The 20,137-nt window shown below is 43.9% G+C and overlaps 1 protein-coding gene across 2 annotated transcripts in view; it reads right to left on the bottom strand.

The window, feature by feature from the left end:
• Positions 1 to 20,137, bottom strand: part of LOC143300380 (uncharacterized) — a 323,773-nt gene that overhangs the window by 190,127 nt on the left and 113,509 nt on the right. For both annotated transcript variants that reach the window (XM_076613997.1, XM_076613998.1), the window contains exon 4: positions 14,054 to 14,193. In XM_076613997.1, the coding sequence (XP_076470112.1) occupies positions 14,054 to 14,193 (140 nt within the window). The remainder of the gene's footprint in view (positions 1 to 14,053; positions 14,194 to 20,137) is intronic.

Genomic DNA, 20,137 nt, shown 5'->3' with positions numbered 1-20,137 from the left:
CTCACGTCTCCCAGCTTACAAGCTGTAATCTAAGTAATATTTAGTTTAACATAAAAAAAAATCTGACAAAGGTTTACAGATAGAAATTAATTAGTAAATTGATAAGTTAAAACATCATATTGCTCTGAGTATTAATGTAGCAAATGTTCTGACAATGGTTTACAGACAGAAATCTAATTTCAACACTGGCAAGTTCAAACATCATATTGCTCTGAGTATTCATGTAACATTTTTTTCCGACAAAAGTTTACAGATAGAAATTCAGTTTGTACATTGGGAAGATAAAAAATCATACTGTTCTGAGTATTAATGTAACCAGTTTTTTCTGACTTAGGTTTACAGATATAAATTCAATTTGTACAGGGAAATTAAAACATCTTATTGCTCTGAGTATTAATGTAGCTTTTTTTCTGATAAAATTTTACAGAAATAAATCTGATTTCTACATTAGGAAATTAAAACATGTTGCTCAGAGTATCAGTGTAACCATTTTTTTGTGACAAAGATTTACAGACAGAAATTCAATTTGTTCAGGGAAGATAAAACATCATATTGCCCTGGGTATCAATGCAGGTTTACAGACAGAAATCTGATTTCTACATTGGGCAGTTAAAACATCATGTTGCTGTGAGTATTAAGCATTCCACACCTCATCATTGCACACTGGGTGGTTTTTGTTGTTGTTATTGTCGTGCGTGTTGTTGGCCGTGTGAAGAAAATGTGAATGGGGGATACTGGTGCTCAGGGTTGAGGAAAGGGGGCGCGGTGACGCTGCTCTCTCTCTCTCTCTGTGACTGGCTGTGAATTAATGATTGCTGTGAGAATTGTCGCCCTTGGCGGAAATACGTCACCCAGACGGATCAATCATCATTTTGTCTCATTGGTGTTAGAGATTCGTACGTTTAAAAAGAAGAAAAGTAGATGTGTGTGTGTGTGTGTGTGTGTGTGTGTGTGTGTGTGTGTGTGTGTGTGTGTGTGTGTGTGTGTGTGTGTGTACGTGTGTGTTTGTGCGCGCATGCATGTGTGCGAATGTGTGTCTCTGTGTGTCTGTCTGTGTCTGTGTGCATCATGTGTTATATGCACCTACGATCATGCTTACACAAGCAGGCACACTCACATGTAGGCTATATATACAAATACACCATCACACACACACGCGCGCGCGCGCGCACAAAACAACAAACAAACAAAAATGAAGCCGGCTTACTTTTGAAGACGAAAAACACGATGACGGCGACAATGGTGATAATGGTGGTGGTACTTTTAGTGACCATGTCAATAACAAACATGAAAGCTTTATTCATGTGTTTTTTTTTCAATGCGTGGCTCTTAGCATGTCCCTGTTGTCTGAACACTTCCAGTCGACTGACTGCAATTCGGACAGAATTTGTGCCGACCATGATTTTGGACAGAGTGAGTGTTGTAATGGAAACGTGGGAGTGGGAGACAGAGTGGTGTCCGTTTTCGGTTTGTTTTTGTTTTTTTTGTTTTTTTTGTTACTTCTCGCGAGACAGGGATTTCAGTGAGCGTTGCATTGCTGCCCTTGGCGGAAAGACGTCATTCCCCACCCACTTCCTGGCATCTAAATGCTGATGGCCATTCCGTTTTCCTCTTGTTTTTTTTTTTTTTTTCTCTCTCTCTCTTTGTCCTTCTTCTTTATTCTGTTTGTTTGTTTATTTGTTCTGGTGTTGTTGTTTGCTTGTTAATGTAAATGTTATTTGCTTTTCTAACACACGATCTATTTCTCCGTGTGTGTGTGTGTGTGTGTGTGTGTGTGTGTGTGTGTGTGTGTGTGTGTGTGTGTGTGTGTGTGTGTGTGTGTGTGTGTGTGTGTGTGTGTGTGTGTGTGTGTGTGTTCCTGGATTTTCAAGGAATGATATTTAATAGAATGCCAACCAGCGAAATCGTAATAACACCTGCAGTCACTGCTTTTTCCTTTTTGTTTTTGTATTATGTTTTTACTACTTTGTGCTCTGTGTGATGTTTGAGCTGTTCTCCCTGGGGAAAGCGCATCGCTACAGTGTGCCATTTGTTGTTGTTTGTTTGTTTGTTTGTTTTTCTGTCTGCTAATACACTTGCTTTAATGTAGATTTTTCTACAGAAATTTGCCAAGGACAACCCATTTCTTGCCGAGGGTGTTTTTTTTTGTTTTGTTTTGTTTTTGTCTTTGTTTTTGCGTGCGCAGTGTGTATGCTGCATGGGACCTCGGTTTCTCGTCTCATCCAAATGGCTAGCAGCTACAGCACCGTTCAACTTCTAGTCGAGGGGTCGTGAGAATCCAGGTCTGTACACACAGTTCGCACACGTGGACAATCGCTTCCTAAGCGAGCGCATTACCAGTCCGCAGTCCATTCGTTGCTGATAGTTCTTGTCTGAATAAAGGAAAAAGTTCAACGGTGACCCCCGTCTCACTGAAAATCTATCTATTCTATGGAATAACGCAATCATTAAACTGAAAAAGCAGATTGTAACGATGACATACCAAAGAAAAAAAAAACCCAAGCAAATAGAAAATAACGCGAATACACAACCATGTGTCACAACATAATAGTAATACCTAAACATAATTATCACAACAACAACAAGAAGAACAATAATACTAATAATAACATCATCAACAAACGATGACATACCAAAGAAAAACAAAACAAAACAAGCAAACAAAAAATAACGCGAACACACAACCATGTGTCACAACATAATAGTAATACCTAAACATAATGACAACAACAACAACAACAACAACAATAATAATAATAATAATAATAATAACAACAACAATCATCATCGTCATCGTGGTAACAGCACACGCTTATCCGAAACGATCCAAAAAGACCAAAAGGATCGGATTCACAAACGTGTCTTTTAAATTTACTACAGCCCTTGGGGGGTGCGGGTGGGGGGGAGCGTGCGAGGGGGGGGCGGTTGCGAGATGAGGGGTGGTGGAGTGTATCACTGAATCATTGTATCTCCTGACATCATTCAACGTCATAATAGATAAACGTCCACATCAGAAGAGCTGCCATTACCACCCCCCGTCCGTACCCAACCAGTCACCAACGACACATTCCCCTTTCCCGGATCCTGTGTGTGTTTTCCCCACCCCAGAATAAGTGGTCAGGATACATGTCCCTTTCTCACGTCCTGTCTGTAGTGGTCAGGATACATGTCCCTTTCTCACGTCCTGTCTGTAGTGGTCAGGATACATGTCCCTTTCTCACGTCCTGTCTGTAGTGGTCAGGATACATGTCCCTTTCTCACGTCCTGTCTGTAGTGGTCAGGATACATGTCCCTTTCTCACGTCCTGTCTGTAGTGGTCAGGATACATGTCCCTTTCTCACGTCCTGTCTGTAGTGGTCAGGATACATGTCCCTTTCTCACGTCCTGTCTGTAGTGGTCAGGATACATGTCCCTTTCTCACGTCCTGTCTGTAGTGGTCAGGATACATGTCCCTTTCTCACGTCCTGTCTGTAGTGGTCAGGATACATGTCCCTTTCTCACGTCCTGTCTGTAGTGGTCAGGATACATGTCCTTTTCTCACGTCCTGTCTGTAGTGGTCAGGATACATGTCCCTTTCTCACGTCCTGTCTGTAGTGGTCAGGATACATGTCCCTTTCTCACGTCCTGTCTGTAGTGGTCAGGATACATGTCCCTTTCTCACGTCCTGTCTGTAGTGGTCAGGATACATGTCCCTTTCTCACGTCCTGTCTGTAGTAGTCAGGATACATGTCCCTTTCTCACGTCCTGTCTGTAGTGGTCAGGATACATGTCCCTTTCTCACGTCCTGTCTGTAGTGGTCAGGATACATGTCCCTTTCTCACGTCCTGTCTGTAGTGGTCAGGATACATGTCCCTTTCTCACGTCCTGTCTGTAGTGGTCAGGATACATGTCCCTTTCTCACGTCCTGTCTGTAGTGGTCAGGATACATGTCCCTTTCTCACGTCCTGTCTGTAGTGGTCAGGATATACGCCCATTTCTCACGTCCTGTCTGTAACAGTTTCCACCAACCGAAATTGTGGGCAATTTTGGCAAACGCGAGACAGGCTGATGTTGTGCAAATCAATAACTAAACGTTTTGTTGTGTTCCTTGCTGCTTTCATGGCCATTATCGTCGTCATCATCACCATCACCAACGTCTTTGTTGTTGTTGTTGTTGTTGTAAGGAGTAACAGCAGCTCTCTCGGGAGCAGACTACACAACGCCTTTTATAGATAGAGCGCACACATACACACACGAACACAAAAACAAACAAACGAGCACCCCCCCCCCCACACACACACACCACTCTCTTTTATGAAAAAGAAAGAAAGAAAGACAGAAAGAAAGAATAAAACAATTCAGTTACAGCCACAGACACACAGAAATCTATATCTTTCACATACAGCACAGACAGAAAATGGTCGCGCGACAGCGACGGCTCTCTGCCAGGGGCGACCACCCGGATTCCAATCATTGTGTTGCTGGAGACAGACACCAGTAGTAATGCTTCCCTTCCGATCTACCTTACCTCCCCACCTCCTCGCCCCCTCCCGACCTCTCCCATCCACAAGTCTTCCCCACGGCACAGACGTTAACCAATTTACTGGTCTACTGTTTTGGATGTGTTGATAAAATGCTGTCACAGGCTAAGAGCAAAGTAGCAAAAACAGTTATTGTTGTGTTTGTTTTTATTTGTTTGTGTGTGTGTGGAGGGGGGGGGGGGGTGTGAGTCTGTCTGCCTGCCTCCGTGTAAGTGTGTTTGTGTGTGTGTGTGTGGGGGGGGGGAGTCTTTCTGTCTGCCTCCGTGTAAGTGTGTTTGTTTTTCTAAACGCGCCCACAGCCGCATTTTGTGAGCAGACTCTGTAGAAATTCTCATTACAGCATTACATACATGCACGTCCGATCAGGTGAGGTTCTCCTCTGCTGCTGATAACCATGTAAACCCAGTACTACCTACAACTTGTGGGGAGTGAACCCGTCTGGTGAGAGGGATGGGCTCCACCAGAACTGACCTTCCACAGACATCATGAAAGAAAAGATCGCAGACACCATACCGGACCTCTCTCTCACACACACACACATACATTCATACATATATACATACCTAAGCGCGCGCCCGCACATGCAGTGCATAATGCACCCAGACACTCTGAAGAACGCAGTGCCGGAAGCTCACTTCTCCATGACATAGATTTCTTTTGAATCAAATCCAAAATCCCAGTCCTCTCTCTCTCTGTTTCTCTATTACGTCTCTCTTCGTCCACATTCGCACGCACACAAGTGCGCACACACATGACAAACACGCTCTTACGCCTTTCCACCACGATACATCACATTCTGCAAAGCTTCATTCCCGTGGGGAACAAAAAATTCCTACCCCAAGCCAGAGACCCATAAAGACAGCAGATGAGGAACATTACAAGAAGAAGACTAAAAAACCATCACTTTCATTTATTCCTCCCTCTTCTGTCTTTCTAAGCGGAGTTCTCCAATCGTTTCTTTCTCCTTTTTGTGTTATTTAGTCTTTTTTTTTTCTAAAATTGAACATGGGGATGGAGAATCAAACCCCGCGTACAACATCCCCAGAACAGTGATGGGGGAACAAATCAGAGGCCGATGCAGACAGGCTGAAACGGGACAGTGGTCTGAGATCTGTCTTGCACAAGCACCGTAAGCACCTTGACCTCCGTGGTAACAGCAACGTGCTTCACGTGATCTCTCACTTGAACTGGCACACTGAACAAGAACTGTCAATATGGCACAATCAACTAGTATCCTCCTTTCTTTCAAAATAGTTATGTTCCAGCAATAAACAAATAATAAACAACGCAAAGAAATGACACGAAACATAAAAAGCTTTTAGAACATGGAGCTTTGTTATTATTCGGATCAATGGCAGCCGGTTCGCCAAATAAGGATGTGAAAACAACAAATAAAATTCAACAACAAATAGCATAAAATAACTCCCATCTTAACGCTGTTGGATGAAGTCTCGTCTACATTTGTAGATGAAAGTTCACATCACCAAAGAAGCCAACTGCCGTCCCTACTCCCCCCCCCCCCCAACCCCGTAACTACCGCCCTGCCCCTCCCTCTTCAATGTCTTCCTTCAGTCGATTTCACCTTGTGGCTGACAAGTTATAACTCCCGTGATCCTAATGATCTGTTGCCCTAGCTGACATTCTTCTCAAACTAATTATAGTGTCTAAAAAAAGGGAAACAGTTACATCATTCGGATGAGACGATCAACCGAGGTCCCGTGTGTAGCATGTAACTTAGCGCCTGGAAAAGAACCCACGACAACAAAAAGGGTTGTCTCTAGCAAAATTGTATAGAAAAATCCACTTTTGACAGAAAACAACAAATAAACTAGCAGGCAAAATAAAATAACAGATTGGTAGCACTGCACTATAATGACGCATTCTCCATGGGGAGGGCAGCCCGAATTTCACGAAGGGAAAATTTGTTGTGACAGAATGTGATAAAATACATTCAATAGATACATAAAATTACATACATTATTAAATGATTACACATACATACTCTCTCTCTCTCTCTCTCTCTCTCTCTCTCCATACATACATATATACATACATACATACTCTCTCTCTCCCTACACACATGCATACATTCTCTCTACATCCATACATACATACATGCTCTCTCTCTACATACATACATACTCTCTCTCTCTCTCTCTCCCTACATACATACATACATACAAACATACACACATACTCACTCTCTTTCTCCCTACATACATACATACATTCTCTCTCTCTCTCTCTCTCTCTCTCTCTCTCCATACATACATACATACTCTCTCTCTCATTCTCTCTCTCACCGGCTCATCACTCACTCACCCACTGCCCTCAGCGAAACATAATAATAATAATAATAATAAGAAGAAGAAGAAGAAGAAGAAGAAGAAGAAGAAGAAGAAGAATGGTATTTATATAGCGCTGAATCTTGTGCAGAGACAAACCAAAGCGCTTTCGCACCAGTCATTCACACGCATGCATAACTCTAAAACTGTAGAAACAAGAAAAGACAAGGAAGGGCAGGCAAGGGAGGCTATTTTGGGAAGAGGTGGGTTTTAAGGCCAGACTTGAAAGAGCTGAGTGCGGAGACTTGACGAAGCGAAACATGTGGCTCTTTACGAAGAAGACGAACTTTCCACGTTGTGGCCAAATCAATACTGACACGGGATCAGACAGGGGCAAGGGAAGGGCCCCGACCCTTTTCCTCCCAATATCACCCTCTCCTGGGGCAAGGGAAGGGCTCCGACCCTTTTCCTCCCAATATCACCCTCTCCTGGCCTGGGGCAAGGGAAGGGCCCCGACCCTTTTCCTCCCAATATCACCCTCTCCTGGGGCAAGGGAAGGGCCCCGGCCCTTTTCCTCCCAATATCACCCTCTCCTGGCCTGGGGCAAGGGAAGGGCTCCGACCCTTTTCCTCCCAATATCACCCTCTCCTGGCCTGGGGCAAGGAAAGGGCCCCGACCCTTTTCCTCCCAATATCACCCTCTCCTGGGGCAAGGAAAGGGCCCCGACCCTTTTCCTCCCAATATCACCCTCTCCTGGGGCAAGGGAAGGGCCCCGGCCCTTTTCCTCCCAATATCACCCTCTCCTGGCCTGGGGCAAGGGAAGGGCCCCGACCCTTTTCCTCCCAATATCACCCTCTCCTGGCCTGGGGCAAGGAAAGGGTCCTGACCCTTTTCCTCCCAATATCACCCTCTCCTGGCCTGGGGCAAGGAAAGGGCCCTGACCCTTTTCCTCCCAATATCACCCTCTCCTGGCCTGGGGCAAGGGAAGGGCTCCGACCCTTTTCCTCCCAATATCACCCTCTCCTGGCCTGGGGCAAGGGAAGGGCCCCGACCCTTTTCCTCCCAATATCACCCTCTCCTGGGGCAAGGGAAGGGCTCCGACCCTTTTCCTCCCAATATCACCCTCTCCTGGGGCAAGGAAAGGGCCCCGACCCTTTTCCTCCCAATATCACCCTCTCCTGGCGTGGAACAGGCTCTAACACCCCTTTCCCATCAACCATAAAAAAAAACCCAACGTTTCTGTAAACGACACGACACCCCGACAGACATTCATGTGTCGGAGTCAGGTGGAGCGGTGGCCAAGTGGTAGACCCAATGCGCCCGACTAGGATAGCGAATGTTCACTGGTTCCAGTCCTGTGAGGACCATGACTGCTCACTCCCACGCTCTCCATGCCTTGACTAAGGAGGAAGGTGGCAGAATGGTTAAGACGCTCGTCGGCCAATACAGAGTCTGTGCGGGTCTGGGTTCGAATCCTGCTCTCGCCCTTTCCCCCCGAGTTTGACTGGTATAGCGAACTCAACGTCTGTTCGTTCGAATGAGAGAACGAGGTCCCGTGTGTAGCACGCGCTTGGTGCACTGTAAAAGAACCTATGGCAACGAGAGTGTTGTCCTCTGGCAAAATTCTGTAGAAGAAATCCACTCTCATCGGTACACACACATATATATATGCATACACTCAAGGCCTGACTAAGCGCGTTGGGTTACGCTGCTGGTCAGGCATCTGCCTACCGAATGTGGTGTAGCGTATAATTATGGATTTGTCCGAACGCAGTGACACCTCATTTAGAAACTGAAACTGAAAAAACTATGCCTTCTTTGACTGGTGATCTGAGTGGTGGTCATTTGGATGAGACAACAAACCGAGGTGTCGTGGGCAGCACGCGCTTTGCGAGCATGGGAGAACCATTCCATGGCATGGAACAATCATTTCGTGGCAACGAAAGGGTTGTCCCTGGTAAGATTTTGTATAACAAGCCACCGTGGTAGAAAAAAATGTAATAAAACACAGAAACAACAACAAAATATTGATGGCGCTGTACTGCAGGGACGATTGTTTCCCAGGGAGACCAGCCTGAATTTAACACAAACTGCTGTGACTAAATGATAATAATAATAACAATATTATTGATAATAATAACAAAAACAACAACAATAAATAATGATAATAATAATGACGACGACGAGGATGACAACAAGGATAATAATAATAATAAACAATGATGATGATGATCATAATAATAATAATAACAAATAATAATAATAATGCGAAAAAAGTCTGAATCAACAAACTCGAGCAATTCTTACACGATCAGTCATAGTTATGTGTAAATACAACCCTGTGATAAATCGACTGACCAGCCTAAATACTTAATGTTCGAATGTTTGAGAATAGCCGCTGCGCTGCATGTACATGTCGGACGACCGTCGGACAACAACTGATCACTGTTCGTCGACTTCCTTGGAGTGGACCTCTTCGGTGAGTGAGGGTATCCCTGAAGACTTGCAGTCAATTGACCAAGGTCGTTCGGACATCGAACTGGTCCCTGATTTTGTACTTTTTCGGAATGTGTCTGAACCTTTATTCATGTTTTTCATGATCAATGAATATTATATTGATGATTCTGATTCTCTCTCTCTCTATCTGTGTCTCACACACACACACACACGCACGCACGCACGCACGCACGCACGCACACACACACACACACACACACACACACACACACACGTACATACGCCACTCTGTTTCGCCAATGTCGACGGAAATCTGAACTTTCTCATGCTATGAACACAGCAGAAAGTCGTCAGACACCGACACGTTATCTGCCACACCCCCTTTCGCTGCCTGCGATAATGTTTGTCTGCCCAGGCCAGTTCACTTTAAAAAAAAAGAATTTAAAAATCAGTTGTTGCGGCCTCGTCTCCTGAAATTAGTAGCAGTATTTTGCCTCATTTTCTGATTTTTTGGAGCGCTTTTATATTAAAAAAACGAATTTTTTTTAAAGAACCACTAACAAAAACAGTATGCATGAAATGCTGTCAAGAGGAACTTTCGCAAAGATAAGAGAAGAACGCTCACGAAGACCACGGAGACACCGATTTTGAGATCAATAAACACGAGAAGGGAACAGAAACAGCCAAGATCAGAAGAGAACAGAACAGAATCCCCCCTCCCCCCTGCCCCCCTCCTTCCAACCTCACTGTTCCGTGGCCTGGAAGAGGAGGGGAATTCCACACGACCCTTTCTCGGATCGATCAGGGCCGTGGTGGACAAAAATAAATTCCTGCCTGCGACATCCTCGGAATATTGATATACGATCCGTTGAAGGAAAAAAAAAAAAAAAGGATCAGAGACGTGGAAGGGAGATAACTGTGCTCACTGCGGGTTGTCCACCTTTCAATATCACCGCACGCTCTGTGATTTCAGCCCATCTGCAAATATCTCGCTTCATCGGGCACGAGAGTGAGAATTTAAGAATTTCAGCCCGCCCACCCTCCCCTCCCACACACTTTCTCTCTCTCTCTCTCTGTGTGTGTGTGTGTGTGTGTGTGTGTGTGTTCCATACATTTATTCTTCAGTCTTTTCAATCGAATCTCTCCGGTGTCCAGCGAACTGTAAAGCAAAAAATATTCTGCCGTGCTGTGAATGAAAACATTTCAAAGTGTTCACACTTGTAATCAAATTAAGGGTTGTTATTCCCCTTGCTTTCAACCGCCATCATTGCTAACGCCCGTGCCACCAGGGGACGCATCTTCCACAAACATGTATCTGATGATTGACTGTCGAACCGTGCAGCATGACTTGTTTTGAATGTTGTTTAAAAAAAACTATGTTCTTTGTCGTCAAGAGATGTCAGCGACAAAATTGACAGAAGAAACTGGACTTCTTTCTTCATTTTAGTGCTAGACAAAAAAACAAAACAAAACAAAAAATAACAATAATAATAATAATAATAATAAACAAAAAACAAACAAACAAACATAAAAAATCTTTGAAATTGAAATTTTCCTAATATGAAGCTTCTACAAAATGTGCGTTAATATTCGCAACTGTGCTGAATCAGATGACAATCCAAAAAACCAGCGAAGTAGGATGTGCCGTGGGGTACGGATGGGGGAGGTTAGGGAGAGGGATAAGAACTAAGGGGGCGGGAGGGATAGGGGGACGGGAGGTCGGTGTATACCCTTCTCTTGAGAAGAACTAACTGGAAAATGTCCAAGGGAGACAAGTGCACTCACTGCAGGTTGTTTACCTTTTAAATGCAAGCTCCAGTGATTACAGTCACTGTCCAACTTCATGCTTGAATGGGCGCCAGAACCAGTACCTGGAATGTGAATCCCACTCTCTCTCTCTCTCTGTCAACCCCTACACCCCCTTCCCCCCGCTCTGTCTGTGTGTGTGTCTCTCTCTCTGTCTCTCACACACATACAAGGAAAAAAGATATTTCTATCTTTCTTTCTTTCTTTGTTTAACGCTATTACGGCACACAGCTGTAGATGTCACTTTCTTACGTGCGCCCCCCCCCCCCCACACACCCCGCCCCCATCCCACCCGGTCATTTTCGTTTCTATCTTCTTTTTTGTTCCACCTTGGAAACGACTCAAGCAGTATCTTTCTTCTTCGTCACACATTCACATTTTGTTTCCAGTGATTAATTCCTAAACAACTACAAAGCAGGTCAAATGTCCCATAGCCATTTAGGGACAGTGAAAACCATTCACTGTGGGGTGGGGGTTGTACACGTGAAAAGCCCACTCGTGTACATACGAGTGAACGTGGGAGTTGCAGCCCACGAACGAAGAAGAAGAAGGAGAAGGTGTAAAGAGCCTTTCCCAAAGACACAACACTATCCTGAACCAGGGCCTCGGAAACTGATCACAGGTTTAAACCCCGACCTGATCCGATCCTAACTGATTTAGCCACGGTGCCTCCTACAAACCCGGACTGCATTCCCTCAAGGCCTAAACCAGTGCGTTGGGTTAATGTCACGGTCAGACATCTGCTGCTTTCTTTATGAATCTGTTGGGTTTTTTTTATAGCAGGTATGTTGTGAGGAATATGGATCATTTAACATGCTTTGACACCTTTGAAACTGACACTGCAAGGAGCTGACGCTTCCCAGTGCTGTAACGAAACTATCCGACAGGGAAGCCATGCTGTAGCTGTCTAATTCCAGGGAAACATCACGATCTGATAAACAACAACAACGAAAATACAAAACAGAACAAATCACTGAATTCGCGCGAACAAAACATGTTTGGCAATAACCCGGAGGCTGTGCACTGGGGCGTGCATATCTCGACCACGTGGAAGAATAACTGCCACCGGAAATACGAACCCGGACATTTCAAAATGTGTGTGTGTGTGTGTGTGTGTGTGTGTGTGTAGACTGAAACACTGTGAATAACATGCAAACTATCATCTTGTCAAAAACCATTATTCCGCCTCCTCATCTCACACACACACACACACACACACACACACACACACACACACTCTCTCTCTCTCTCTCTCTCTCTCTCTCTCTCTCTCTCGCTTACTCAAAATGACAATAAATAACGTTCATAAAGACACAAGAGAAGAGCGGTCTTCAGGGCATGAAATAGGAGCGTCCATAAAGAAAGAAAAGAACTTTAATTAATAAAGAAATTACGAGATGAACGTTCATAAACAAATAAGAGAAAAGCGGTCATAAACGCCGGAAGGTTCAGAAAGACATTAGAGAAGACGGTTCATAATTAGAATGATGTTCAGACAGAGAAGATTCACGACAGGGACGTTCGTACAGTCAAGACTGTTCATACAAAGTCATGAGATGGGCATTCATAAAGGCAGAGACCAGATAAGGGTTGACAAAGACAAGGACTGAACTTCACCAAGACACGTACGTATATACAGACAAGAGATGGACGTTCACCAAGAAGAAGAAGAAGAAGAAAAAAACACGTTCATAACGACAAGAGAAGAACGTTAAAAATAGCAAAAGAAAAGAACATTCATAAGGACATGCATTCAAGGCCGAGTCCTAGAAAGATGCACAGACAAGCCTACTATAACAGTCTAAAGAACAAGGCATATGGCCTTAATACAAAAAAGAAAGAAAGAAAAACAGCAACCCTCACTAACAGGTTTTCTTCCAACACCCTCTGTTCTCGGAAAGACGTTTTGAACGATCTGATGAGAGAAGACGTTTTGAACAACGATCTGATGTTAGAAGACGTTTTGAACAACGATCTGTGGTTGGAAGACGTTTTGAAAAATGATCTGTTCTTACAAGACATTCTGAACAATTGTCTGTCACTTCGACCGATTCGGAATGTATGAAGTCCAGCTGGTACCTACCTTGTAACTGATTCTGTTTTGCTTGTATTTAGCTTGTGTTATATTTATTATTGCTTATATTGTAGAGAGGTTCATGATTATGGTTTATTCTCATTCAGTCAGGCCCGTCCTTGCACTTCGTTGTTTTTTTTTGTTTTTTTATCTCCCTTTGTGTCGCTTCCCCTGTGTCAGTATCCAGTCACCCCCTGCCATCGCTCACCCACAACTTTACACACACACACACACACACACACACACACACGGCCACAACCACGCACACACCCATACGCACGCATACACATACAACCAAAATCAAGTCCCTTTTTTTTCTTGTTGCTGGTCAACTACCAAACAGTGAAAGACGTCAAACGAAAGAAAGAAACAACATCCAAGCCAAGAAGCTGAGCGACAAACTGGGGGAAAAAAACAAAACAAAAGGTGATCAGTTCAAAGAGAGCGACAGACAAAACAAACGCTGACACACGAGGTGCCCACTCCTACCCCACCACTCTCTCTCACACACACACACACACACACACACACACGTTTATACATGCTCACAAACACACATACTCACACGCACACACACACACACACACACACACACATTCACCCACGTGCACACACATCCCCCCCCCACACACACACACACAGACACACACATATACCCCTCCATCCCCCCACACACACACATACACATACTCATTCACCCCGCCAACCCCTCCGCACCACCCCCCCACACACACACACCATACATCCACATCCACCCCCCCTCACACACACCATACATCCACATCCACCACCCCACACACACCATACATCCACATCCACGCTCCCCCCCCCCCCGACCCCTCCCCCTCTTATCCCCATCACCCCCCTCCACACACACACACACACACACACACACACACGGACAGTCTCACCTGACACGGCGTCACAGCTGTCGGAGGAGGAGGGGGTGGGAGAGCCGGAGATCTTCTTCTTGCAGCGCTCCGTGCGCGAGGAGAAGGCGCGCACCAGCTCGTGCATGCGCTCCTCCAGACTTCCGCTCACGTTGGACAGGCTGTGGGACAACAACAGAGCTTCAGATGCTTCAGACGCTTCAGACACTTTTTACTGACATTGGCCTAACTACAGCCCTTATGTCAAGGGGGTCAATTCTAAGTTGCAGCGTCACTGTATTGGATGAAAGAAAACAAACAATAAATAAACCATATAATGTCAATAACTGAATTCAAAAAAAGATTACTTAATCGTACATTTGTGCATGTGCCAATACACGTACGCACACCATAGTAGTGAAACAACATACAATAGACTATAAACATACAATGTGACCATCAAGTGTATACAGCTGTACCAGGCTAATCATATAACTAGTGACAATTACGTGTTATTACTATTTTTCCTTTTCCTGATATTAACAGCTTCTGCTATGTATTTGGCAAGCAACATTATAATTTCATCATTTTCAGTGGATAACAGACTAAGCACGTCTTTTTTCTCAGCAGCAATATGAAAAAGTCGTGTCTTGGCTCTAATGTCTTCATAAGCTTTACAATGAAATAAAAAATGATCTTCATCCTCTCTCACATCCTCCATACACACTGTACACATACAATCAGCTAAACCCTCAAGATCAAACCATTTGTTAGCTTTTAAACCTAAGGTTCTGTTTCTGAATCTTGCTAGCATATCTCTGTGCCATTTATTGGTAACTAGTACTAAAAATTTCTCCGGTTGTAAAATAGTTTTAAAGGAATGGAACCAAGAATACTTCACATCATCTTCCATTTTAGAATGCCAGTTCTGTTTATAACAAGACGCTAAGCGATCTTTAAATTCTGATAGAAACCCTCTTTCATCCCCAACTCCCTGACTCAGCCATACAATACCAAATCCATTTACTGAAAGAACTTGTTTAACTGTACCCAGCCAGTTACAATGACCTAACTCAAACTGACAACAACAGAGCAAAAAGCAGAGACACTGATGATTGTTGTTCAGTGGTTCAGGTGTCTGCGGGCACAGCGCGTTGACTGTGTCGTGTCTTTGTTGTTGCTGGCTTTCTTTCTTTGCTTTTCTTTGTTTGTTTGTTTGTTTGTTTCTTAGGTTTTTTTTTTATAATTTAAATCTTTTGATTTTGTGTTTTTGGTTTGTTTTGTACTCCAGAATGCGAATGTCAGAAGTTTTGAAGCCTGTGAACAGGTTTGGAATAAATGTGTATTTTTGTAGGTTTTTTTTATGCCCGCGCAAGCAAGCGCGGACACACACACACACACACACACACACACACACACACACCACACATACACACACACACACACACACACACACACACACACACACACACACACCATCTTTTGAATTTGAGAGGAACACATATAACTTTTTGTTGGGTTCCTTCTCACCTTGGTCTCCAAGATAATGAATGAGCTGACAGGGCTGCAAGAAAAGGTGCAAAACACCAACAGGGAACCACAGACCTTTATGTGCCTTTGTCTGTACAAGAGGGGTACCGCTTACTAGAAAAAGCGTAATGGAGCAAAGTCAGGGAAGTATACCAGCAAAGTGGCAAAGTTTTAAATAAAAGTATAAATAATATTCAACAACCGGAATCTATCAATCAATCAAATACATTCAGTAATTTATTCAGATTAAGGCAAATTCAGGCATTATCAAACAGGATAAAGCTGAACGCTTTTATAACAAAGTTCAACAGAGATGTTAAATGCATATGTGGAGAATCTATTTCTAGCAAACACATACTCTTTGAATGTCAGAGTCTGAAATCGTTTTTACCAGACTTCTCGAAAACTTCTTTTGAATTTAGTTTTGACAATTTCAAGATGTTATCTGCTATTGCAGAAGGTTTGCTGTATAGTCCAAATGGACATTTGTTATAGTTGTTACAGTTGTTTGAATTTAGCGTTTCCTTCTATATTGTGCCTATGTCTCCCCTTTTAATGTTTTTTTTTCCCAATGTTCTATATCTTTCCCCACCACACACACAAACACACGCCCACACACACATACACACACACCATTCTTCACCCTCTGCCCAATACCGTTCCCACCATGCCCCGCCCTCCACGCCCCCTCCCCCACCTCCTCCCCACACTCCCTTTTTTCCCCGTCTAATATCACTTAAAGTGGAAGACGTTAAACTGAAGACTACTACTACTACTACTACTACTACTACTACACACACACACACACACACACACACACACACACACACACACACACACACACACACACACATATGCTTTCTCTCTCGCGCACGCGAAAAAAAAAGAAGAAGAAAAATAAAAGAAAATAAAAAAGAAGGAAGCATAACAAAAGAGGCGCAATAGAGGGGTTATGAAGAAACGAGAGCAAGGGGGAGAGAGAGAGAGAGAAAGAAAGACAGACAGATGGAAGGTAAGAAAGAGAAAGAGAGAAGGTAAGAAAGACAGACAGAGAGAGAGAGAGAGAGAGAGACAGACAGACAGACAGACAGACAGACAGAGAGCGCCAGAGAGTGAACGTGTGTGTGTGAGTGTGTGTGTGTGTGTGTGTGTGTGTGTGTGTGTGTGTGTGTGTGTGTGTGTGTGTGTGTATGAAAGACATATGAAGAGAGTTATTGTGCGAGAGAAGGGTAAAAACAGAAGAGAGAGAGAGAGAGAGAGAGAGAGAGAGAGAGAGAGAGACAGAGAGAGAGAGAGAGAGAGAGAGAGAGAAATACACAGACAGATCAGCAGATACACACACACACACACACACACACACACACACACACACACACACACACAGAGAATCAATATGGCAAAACTACATTATTTTAGTCTTATGTAGCAACCGAGATATATTCTCTCTTCTTAAGGTGACAGTACCGCCGAGACTGAAACATATTTTTTGTCATTTTTGGTATATGGTCTTACTATTGTTTTATTTTTTTTTATATAACTTGCCGTAGAATGAGAAAATACATTAGAAATGATGTACTAGGGCTTAAACTTTGCAGAAAGCAATTTTTAGGTGTCTTCAGAGCCGGAAATACAGAATGTGAGCATCGCGGATATGAAAATTGCTTTATTTACTTTTCCACTGTTTGACACAAATCTGAACATTGGAGAGCTTTCGAATTTCACCCAAACGAAGAAAATGGATAGTTTTACAACATAAACCAAACAAACAGGAGGTAGGGCTAATAGAATGTTCTTGCGGTTGCTCGCATTACAAGAAAAAAAATGTGATGAAAAACAAATTAAAAAAAAGAGTTGAACTGCACAAGAGAACCCCAAATTGAGATCTCTGCAACAGGCCACAGTGTAAAAAAGAAGTGTGAAAAACCTGAACAATTTATCTCAATTAGTTCTTGAGATATTGAAAAACCATAAAAAACAACAACACATTCTGTATTTTCGGCTCTAAAGACACAAAAATTGTTTTCTGCAAAGTTTAAGCCCTGCTACATCATTTCTAATGTATTTTGTCATTCTAAGGCAAGTTACCTAAAAATAAAACATTAGTAAGACCATATACCAAAAATGACAATATTTCAGTTTGGGCGGCACTGCTACCTTAAAGCACTATTGGAAAGCACCATGCAATGCAGTCTTTGATATGTGTATCCACACCCCTGCTATTTCAACCGTTGAAAAGAAGTGCAAGATGAACGTTTCCTAGTGCAACCAATCGGAGAAAGCCTTCAAAAACAGAAGAGCTACACTTGACGATGGTCCAACCTTGTATCTGTACGATACACACGTTGAGCTGGTCGCTCTGACTGGGTCGTTCGCAATTCAGCCTACCTACCCTGTAAATACTACTGCTATTATATAGTCCGACTTCCACTGAACTTTCCCTCTCTGTGATTACAACCACCTCCTCACAACACACATCTGTCGTTGGAACCACCACAGCAATGTACGCACTTTTATTTCGGGAACCGTCTCGGGAACTGTCTGAGGGGACACTCCCTGTGTCATTAGTACCTATTTTCGACCCCCGCCTCAGTACAGAAAGACTGGTTTGACACCCAGGCCAGAGTCTCAAGTCTGGCTGGCGTGGGGTGCCAGAACTCGATTCCGATTCGATCATCTGGAAACGTGTGACAAATCGAAGAGTGCTGGTATCAGAGAGAGAGACAGACAGAGAGAGACAGAGATAGCGAGGGTTGGGGAGGGGGGGGTGGGCGTTGGGGGGAGAGGGGGGGATAGATGATTCCAAACGAAACGAATTTCATATCAAAAGGACAGTGGAATAAGGATTTCTACTTTTTCCATCCAGCCCTCTGGGAAAGAGAGAGAGAGAGAGAGAGAGACAGAGACAGAGACAGAGACAGAAACGGAGTTTTATGACACTTAAATTCAATTAACAAATACTTTTTTTCATGTGGTGAATGACAAACATACTTCTTTCTTCTGAAATATTTCCGTGTCTGCAAAATATACGATTGCTACTTCATTGAAAACAATCAACCCGTACATTATTCAACGTTTTCCAACTACCTTTTAACATTTCGACATAAAAAGTATTTCCTGGAAGACTTTGATTCCCAGACAGTTAAAAGCCTCTATCCTTTATCAAGCACGCGAACACGCGCGCACACACACACACACAGAGAGAGAGAGAGAGAGAGAGAGAGAGAGAGAGAGAGAGAGAGAGAGAATTATGCTTTCGCGATTCACAACTGAATCGAATCTCATGTGAGCAAACAGTAACACATTGAAGCGAACGACAACACGTCTGTTTTAACTGTTTGGAACATGGGCACCATGGGACATAACTCTTGCCCAGATCTCTTCTTTCCGGGCGTCAGAATGATGTTGCCCGTGCTTTTTTATTTTATTTTATTTTTTTTACCTTATTTTATTTTTATATTTAACCAGCGCGTTTCCTTTTATTGGGCGCCGCGGCATCCTGGACGTGTTGAGGTCTGCTGGGACTGTACCGCTCCTCTCTCCACTGTTTGAGACTGTCGGCGGTGTTGGCAGCAGTGTGTGAACGTGTCATCGTGTTGAACGTGCCGTCTGGCAGAGCGGAATGCTATGCTGCGTGGGTCTGTCACAACGGACACCAGGGACCACAGGATTCCACGGCGTGGAGTTGCGGAAGGATTGTTGTTTACAGAAGGAATCCACTGGACTCAGCTTTTCAAGACTGCCCAGAAAGTTGACAAGGAGAAGAGAGGGCGTGGGCGTGGGCGTGGGGGTGGGGGTGGGGGGGACGGTGCTGAGTAATGTACACTTCTGCCCCATCTCCATCTCTTTTTAATCCCATAACCGAATAGTCTTGAATACACAAACAACATGATGCAGTCCCGCTTGCCCTTCTCTCAACTTCAGCCACATTGAGTCTGAAATGTCGAATAGTTCAGCATAGAAAAAAAGAAAGAAAGGAGGACGGAACGGAAAGAAGAAAGAAAGGAGGACGGAACGGAAAGAAGAAAGGAGGACGGAACGGAAAGAAGAAAGAAAGGAGGACGGAACGGAAAAAAGAAAGGAGGACGGAACGGAAAAAAGAAAGGAAGGAGGACGGAACGGAAAAAAGAAAGAAAGGAGGACGGAACGGAAAGAAGAAAGAAAGGAGGACGGAACGGAAAGAAGAAAGAAAGGAGGACGGAACGGAAAGAAGAAAGGAAGGAGGACGGAACGGAAAGAAGAAAGAAAGGAGGACGGAACGGAAAAAAGAAAGGAGGACGGAACGGAAAGAAGAAAGAAAGGAGGACGGAACGGAAAGAAGAAAGGAGGACGGAACGGAAAAAAGAAAGAAAGGAGGACGGAACGGAAAGAAGAAAGAAAGGAGGACGGAACGGAAAGAAGAAAGGAGGACGGAACGGAAAAAAGAAAGGAGGACGGAACGGAAAGAAGAAAGGAGGACGGAACGGAAAGAAGAAAGAAAGGAGGATGGAACGGAAAGAAGAAAGAAAGGAGGACGGAACGGAAAGAAGAAAGAAAGGAGGACGGAACGGAAAAAAGAAAGGAGGACGGAACGGAAAGAAGAAAGGAGGACGGAACGGA

Source organism: Babylonia areolata, chromosome 26 (genome assembly GCF_041734735.1).
Source record: "Babylonia areolata isolate BAREFJ2019XMU chromosome 26, ASM4173473v1, whole genome shotgun sequence".
Taxonomy (NCBI): domain Eukaryota; kingdom Metazoa; phylum Mollusca; class Gastropoda; order Neogastropoda; family Buccinidae; genus Babylonia; species Babylonia areolata.
Note: the sequence above shows the minus strand (reverse complement) of the source record. Positions and strands in the feature narration are given on the sequence as shown.